The sequence below is a fragment of the Babylonia areolata genome, chromosome 27 (assembly GCF_041734735.1).
Source record: "Babylonia areolata isolate BAREFJ2019XMU chromosome 27, ASM4173473v1, whole genome shotgun sequence".
Classification (NCBI taxonomy): Eukaryota; Metazoa; Mollusca; class Gastropoda; order Neogastropoda; family Buccinidae; genus Babylonia; species Babylonia areolata.
In genome coordinates this window covers 24,256,726-24,264,225 of record NC_134902.1, presented here as the reverse complement: position 1 = coordinate 24,264,225, position 7,500 = coordinate 24,256,726, and the positions used below count along the sequence as shown (strand labels likewise).

The following is a 7,500-nucleotide window of genomic DNA, read 5'->3' as shown; positions in this document are numbered from 1 at the left end:
CACACACACACATTCCAAAAGATGTAGTTGATAACTTTCCTACCAATATTCCATTATCCATTAAAAAGATTTTGAATGATTATTCATTGCTTAGAAAGTTTTCGAAAATTTTAAACTCCATTCCATTTGGTATCTTCCTTTGATGCATTTTGATTGATGTCGTTATTCATATATTTACATTGTTGTAAGTTAACACTTGTTGATATGCATACACATATTTTCCTTCCTATGACACCTCATTCATTACACACTACAATCTCTTTAAACTTTAATTTCTTACAATATACTTTTCCTCTAATGCAATATTATCAACACTTTCTTGCCCTAATATTCACATGCATTCCCTTTCTTTCATCCACTACTGCTCCTCTTTCCGTCTAATAACACTTGTAGTGAATAGACGTTAAACTGAAGATCTCTCTCTCTCACACACACACACACACACACACACACACACACGCGCGCGCGCGCCATTTTACAAACTAAATAAAGCAAAAATAAAAAATACGTGTCAGCAGCTTTAACAAACAAAACCCTGACGACCATCCGAAGAGCAGAACCCGACGCATTCACATTAAAACTTGTCCCAGTTATCATAGTAGAAATCCTCCAGTTCACTCACGAACACATCAATGTAGGCATCAGCATACTGCAGCTGGCTGCTCCAAGTGGCGACGAAACAGGACACCCAAAGACATTCAGGTCAACCAAGGACATGGGTGGTTGTAAAGATGTCATGAGGCAGATATGGTCCGTGAAAGAAACTGCAGTGTTGGTACTGGCGCCAGTTTCTTTGCTGCCTCTTCTTGTGTTGCTCAGTTCTGCGGTGAGTGAACTACCTCACTTGGCTAATGTCCTATTCCAGCACCTATTGGTTACATTTTTTTACGGTTTGTAGGACCAAAAACGGAAAAAGAAAGATTGTGGCACGTAAATTTAGTGACTGATTCCGCAACAAAATTGAGTAAAATAACGTACAAAATAAGAGTCGAAATCCACTGAAAATGGGTTACAACTTCTCTACTAATGGTAATATCGTTTTATACATGCACAAAAATTGCCGGTAAAATAGGTTCCTGAATTTAGGATGCTAAAAATAGGACTTTTCCGAAACAACACTGACGTTGAAGAGAAGAAGGATGTTGTTGGTTTTAGGCTGACACTTGTTGGTGGGTGACTGGATTGTTTTGAATAAAAAACAAAACAAACAAACAAACAAAAAAACAAAAAACAATGGAAGACTGTGTGGGCATGTGGCTACGCATGTGTGAAAGAGAGAGAGAGATTGTGCGTGTGTGCTGGGGGATGCGTGTGTGAGTATGTGTGGGAGTGTTTGCACGTGTATGAAAAGGTAGGTAGGTAGGCATGTGTGTGTGTGTGTGTGTGTTTACTTGCTTCCTTGCTTGCTCTTTTGGGTGTCTTGTATGTGGCTCATATAGTTATTAATCTAGAAAGTTTGTATCATCAATCTCTCTTAAGTTAAAAGTGTTAGAACATGAACATTTATAGCTTGCAGACATGCTTTGTCGATTCCCTTCAAAACAACGCGAGAATGAAAGTCATACCAACCTTCTATTTTGGATGAAACAAAATTATCTGTGACATTCTGTTGGTATCGGCATTATCTTCCAAACAACTCAACCATTTCGCAAGCGAAATGTTTGCAGTCGGGGAATTGTTTTACATAAAACCCATTGACTTATGTCATGTGTGCTTTCAAACTCTAATTTTCATTCTCTGAAATCTTGTCTTCAGCATTGTCCATTCCATCAATATACAAAAGTCTAAATGGGAGTATATAATCACATACTAAGTAATACAAACACATTCCCCCATACCCCATAAGAATAAGCATTTACAGTCAAAATCTTCCGATGCCTAATTTCGCATTTCTTGGGCGCTAAGAAATACAACTCGATAAAGCGGTCAGGTTTTTTACTTTTTTGGTTTGTTTGTGGGGTTTTTTGAATTTCTTTTTATCACAACAGGTTTCTCTGTGTGAAATTCGGGCTGCTCTCCCCAGGGAGAGTGCGTCGCTATACTACAGCGCCACCGATTTTTGTTGTGTGTGTGTGTGTGTTTTCCTGCGTGCAGTTTTATTTGTTTTTTTCCCATCGAAGTGGATTTTTTTCTACAGCATTTTGCCAGGAGCAACCCTTTTGTTGCTGTGGGTTCTTTCACGTGCGCTAAGTGCATGCTGCACACGGGACCTCGGTTTATCGTCTTATCCGAATGACTAGCGTCCAGACACCACTCAAGGTCTAGTGGAGGGGGAGAAAATATCGGCGGCTGAGCCGTGATTCGAACCAGCGCGCTCAGATTCTCTCGTTTCCTAGGCGGACGCGTTACCTCTAGGCCATCACTCTAGGCCATCACTCCACTTATAAATTTACAAAAAGATGTTTCTTAAATGCGTGAGATTGAAGGAAGGAAGGAAACCAAGGGTAATTAATAACGAAACTATGAAAGGAAGAGATGACAAAAGGAATAGAAGATGGTAGAAACAAAAGGGGAGCGGTGTGATAACGACACCACTGATGATGATCACGATGATGATGATAATGATGATGATGATAATGATGATGATGGTGGTGGTGGTGGTGGTGGTGGTGGAACAAAATATGGTAGAAACTAAAGGGACGCGGTGTTTTAATGACAACGACGACGACGACGACGACGATGATGATGATGATGGTGATGATGGAACAAAAATTGTACAGACTGAAGGAACGCGGTATATTAACGACAACGGCGATTGTGATGATGATGATGGAACAAAATATGGTAGAAACTAAAGGAAATCGGTGTGAGAGCGACAACGGCGATGATGATGATGATGATGATGATAATGACAATGATGATGATGATGGAACAAAATATGGTAGAAACTAAAGGAAATCGGTGTGAGAGCGACAACGATGACGACGACGACGACGATGATGATGATGATGATGGAACAAAATATGGTAGAAACTAAAGGAAATCGGTGTGAGAGCGACGATGACAACGGCGATGATGATGAGGAGGAGGGGGATAATGATGATGGAACAAAATATGGTAGAAACTAAAGGAAATCAGTGTGAGAAAGACACTGGCGATGATGAAGATGATGACGACGATGATGATGACAACGACGAAGATGATGATGATGTTGATGATGATGGTGCTGACGACGACTGATAACGACGACGACGATGATGATGGTCATGATGATGAAGAGGGCTGTGGGTGAAGCAGGAAGCGCGATGTGGTTACGGGGTGGCCCTGATGGTGGTGCTGTGGACGACGGGAGCTCTGCCCTGGGCCCCGACCTCCCTCCTGCCCCTCGTGCTCTTCCCAGTCCTGGGCGTGGCTTCCGTCTACCACGTCAGCCAACACTACGTTAAGGTGAGCGGATGTCCCTGGGCGTGGCTGCTGTCTGTCATGTTAGCCGCCAACATCGACATTAACTGTTGTGGATGTCGTGGGAGTGGCTGTCGTTTCCTACGTCAATCAGAACTGCCTCAAAGTTGGATGTTCTGGGCGTGGCTTCCGTCTACCCCGTCAGCTAACACTGGGTCAAGGTGAGTGGATGTCCCTGGGAGTGGCTTCCACCCTGTCATGTGGGCGTGGCTTCTACCCCCCTCGTCATATGGGCGTGGCTTCTAGCTATCACGTCAGTCAGCAGTACATCAAGGTGAGTGGGTGTCCCTGGGCGTGGCTTCTACCTTTCATGTTAGCCAACATCGACATTAACTTTGTTGGATGTCGTGGGAGTGGCTGTTGTTTCCTACGTCAATCAGAACTGCCTCAAAGGTGGATGTTCTGGGTGTGGCTTCTGTCTACCACGTCAGCCAACACTGGGTCAAGGTGAGTGGATGTCCCTGGGAGTGGCTTCCACCCTGACATGTGGGCGTGGCTTCTACCCCCGTCATATGGGCGTGGCTTCTAGCTATCACGTCAGTCAGCAGTACATCAAGGTGAGTGGATGTCCCTGTGCGTGGCTTCCACCCTGTCATTTGGGCGTGGCTTCAACCCCCGTGGGGTAAAGGTGGATGTTCTGGGCGTGGTTTCTATCTACCACGTCAGCCAACACAACGTACAGGTGAGCATCAGTATCAGTAACTCAAGGAGGCGTCACTGCGTTCGTACAAATCCATGTACGCTACACCACATCTGCCAAGCAGATGCCTGACCAGCAGCATAACCCAACGCGCTTAGTCAGGCCTTGAGGAAAAAAAAAGAAAAGAAAAAAGGATAATAATAATAATAATAATAATAATAATAAATAAATAAATAAATAAAAATAAAAAGACAATTATGATGATGAATAAGCAAATGAATATAACACACACACACACACACACACACACACACACACACACACACACACACACACACACACACATGCGTAACAGATATGCAACAAGCATGCAGTTTCACAGATATGAAAGCACAAAGAAATACACATAAACGTACACGAGCCCCGACACACACACACACACACACACACACACACACACACACACACATTAAGAAGTTCAGTGGATGTCATGGTCGTGGTTTCTATCTACAATATCATCCAACACTATGTCAAGCTGACACTTGCACGAAATTCAGCACAAAATAAATACTGCATTATTACTATTATTATTATTAGTTGTTGTTGTTGTTGTATTGCTGTTGTTGTTAAGGTGAATGGATATTCAGGGCGTGGTTTCTACCTGTTATGTCAGTATGCACATTATCAAGTTCAGTGATTGTGATGGGTGTGGCTTCAACCTGTCATTTGGGCGTGGCTTCTATCATGTTATCCAACATAGACATTGAATTTATTGGATGTTCTTGACGTGGCATTTGTTTCCGAAATCAGTCAGCACTTGCGTCAAAGGTCGATGTCCTGGGCGTGGCTTCTAGCTACCACGTCAGCGATGTGGGCGTGGCTTCTACCTGTCATGTTTTGTGGATGTTATAGGCATTGTTTCTACCTGTCATGTCAGTCAACATAATATTAAGGTTAATAGATGTCCTGGACATGGCTTCTGCCTCTCACGTTGCGGGGTGTGTGTGTGTGTGTGTGTGTGTGTGTGTGTTTCGTGGCTTCTACCAATTGTGTCAGTCAACACAATATTAAGCTTAGTAGTTGTCCTGGTGGGCGCGGCTTCTACCTATTGTGTCTCTCTACGTCTCTGTGCATCCAACACGCCAGGTTTTCTTTCGCTTCTTCTTTACACTCCCTCTCCCCCCCCCTCCTCTGTCTCTCCGTCTGCCTGTCTGTCTGTGTGTGTGTGTGTGTGTGTGTGTGTGTGTGTGTGTGTGTGTGTGTGTGTGTGTGTGTGTGTGTGTGTGAGTAATCACAAGGAAATGTTACAGGGAGATTCAGTCAGTTATCACTGGTGTGATGATACTCGAGTGCAACCGAGAACTATTTTCCCAATAATTATGAAAAAAAAGGGACGAAGGTTTAGATTAATATCAATTTCACTGATTTCACTATTTCTCTGTGAAAAGAAACGTGAAATCCTTCTTCTTCTTCTGCGTTCACTCGTATGCACACGAGTGGGCTTTTACGTGTATGACCGTTTTTACCCCGCCATGTAGGCAGCCATACTCCGTTTTCGGGGGTGTGCATGCTGGGTATGTTCTTGTTTCCATAACCCACCGAACGCTGACATGGATTACAGGATCTTTAACGTGCGTATTTGATCTTCTGCTTGCATATACACACGAAGGGGGTTCAGGCACTAGCAGGTCTGCACATATGTTGACCTGGGAGATCGTAAAAATCTCCACCCTTTACCCACCAGGCGCCGTCACCGTGATTCGAACCCGGGACCCTCAGATTGACAGTCCAACGCTTTAACCACTCGGCTATTGCGCCCGTCAAAAACGTGAAATCCAACACCCAAGGGTTCCCACGTGGACTGTGTGTTCCAGGACTTCTCCATGCTAGTCCTGGGCTGTCTGACCCTGGGAGTGGCCATGGAGAAAACCCAGCTGGACAGGAGACTGGCCATTGGGATACTGCTCAGAATCGGCCACAGCCCCAGATGGTAGGTCAAGGGGATAAAAAAAAAAGGGGGAAAAAAAGATGGGACACACTTCTCTCTCTCTCTCTCTCTCTCTCTCTCTCTCTCTCTCTCTCTCTCTCTCTCTCTCCCTCGTTGTAGCAGCAGTGGATGCAGCAGTGTTAACAAAATTATTATTTTTGTGTCGTTATCGTTAATGTTGTTATTGTTATTGTTGTCACAAGGACAGATTGGAAGATTGGGCGATGCCTAAAATCTTTATCCTTGAGTAATAAAGTTTTTTTAATCTCTCTCTCTCTCTCTCTCTCTCTCTCTCTCTCTCTCTCTCTCTCTCTCTCTCTCTCTCGTGTGTGTGTGTGTGTGTGTGTGTGTGTGTGTGTGTGTGTGTGTGTGTGTCTGTGTGTGTGTGTGTGTGTGTGTGTGTGTGTGTGTGTGTGTCTGTGTCTGTGTCTGTGTCTGTGTGTGTGTTTCTTTGTATATGTGTGTATGTAATGAGACGTAGGAGTGAGGTTGTCGATAGATTTATGTGTCTGCAAGTGTGCACGACCATGGAAGGGCGGGGGGTCTGGGAGACAATGCATACTAGAAGGTTCATCCTGGAGAGAAAGAGAGAGAGGGAAAGAGAGGGAGAGAGAAAGAGAGGCAAGGAGGGAGAGAAGAAGGAAGAACGACAGTGGTCGACTGTGCGGTCCTAGTTTAATTCATGGTATAGCACGTATATTTCTCTCTTTTTTTTTCGTTGGTGAGGGAGTTTATACACTTCCGGTTAGAAGTTGGACGATTGATAATGATCATGATGACAATGACAGCAATGATGATGATGATGATGATGATGATGGTGATGATCATTGTCGTGGTGTTGGTGGTGATTATGAGGGTTGTGATGGTGGTAACGAGACGACGACGACGACGACAATGATGGTTGGTGCTGGTGGTGTGACAACGGCCACGATGATGATGATGATGATGATGACGACGAGGGAGACGACGACGACGATGATGATGATGACGACGATGATGATGGATGACGACGACGAGGATGGTGACGACGAGGGAGACGACGACGACGATGATGATGACGATGATGATGATGATGACCACGATGACGATGGATGATGACGACGACGACGATGATGGTGACGACGACGTTGATGATGATGACCACGACAACGACGGTAATGATAACGACTATGACGATGATGGTGGTGATGACGATGATGCTGACAGGCTGATGCTGGGAACGATGGGCGTGACGTGGACACTGTCCCTGTGGCTGGGCAGCACGGCAGCCACTGCCGTGGTCACCCCTGTCCTGCTGGCCGTTCTCCGCCAGCTCAGGGACACCAGGGTCAAGAGGTCTCCTTCTCTCCTGGGTGAGATTCTCACATATATATATATATATATATATATATATATATATATATATATATATATATATCTGTGTGTGTGTGTTTGTGTTTGTGTGTGTGTGTGTGTGTGTGTGTGTGTGTGT

At 44.5% G+C, this 7,500-nt stretch overlaps 1 protein-coding gene across 1 annotated transcript in view; it reads left to right on the top strand.

The window, feature by feature from the left end:
• Window positions 1-645: 645 nt before the first annotated feature.
• The window catches only part of LOC143301386 (Na(+)/dicarboxylate cotransporter 3-like), a 32,633-nt gene continuing 25,778 nt past the window's right edge, over window positions 646-7,500 (top strand). Inside the window, exons 1-4 of the mRNA XM_076615631.1 lie at window positions 646-826; window positions 3,238-3,387; window positions 5,917-6,032; window positions 7,236-7,381. Of these exons, the coding sequence (XP_076471746.1) occupies window positions 716-826; window positions 3,238-3,387; window positions 5,917-6,032; window positions 7,236-7,381 (523 nt within the window). The 5' untranslated portion in view covers window positions 646-715. The remainder of the gene's footprint in view (window positions 827-3,237; window positions 3,388-5,916; window positions 6,033-7,235; window positions 7,382-7,500) is intronic.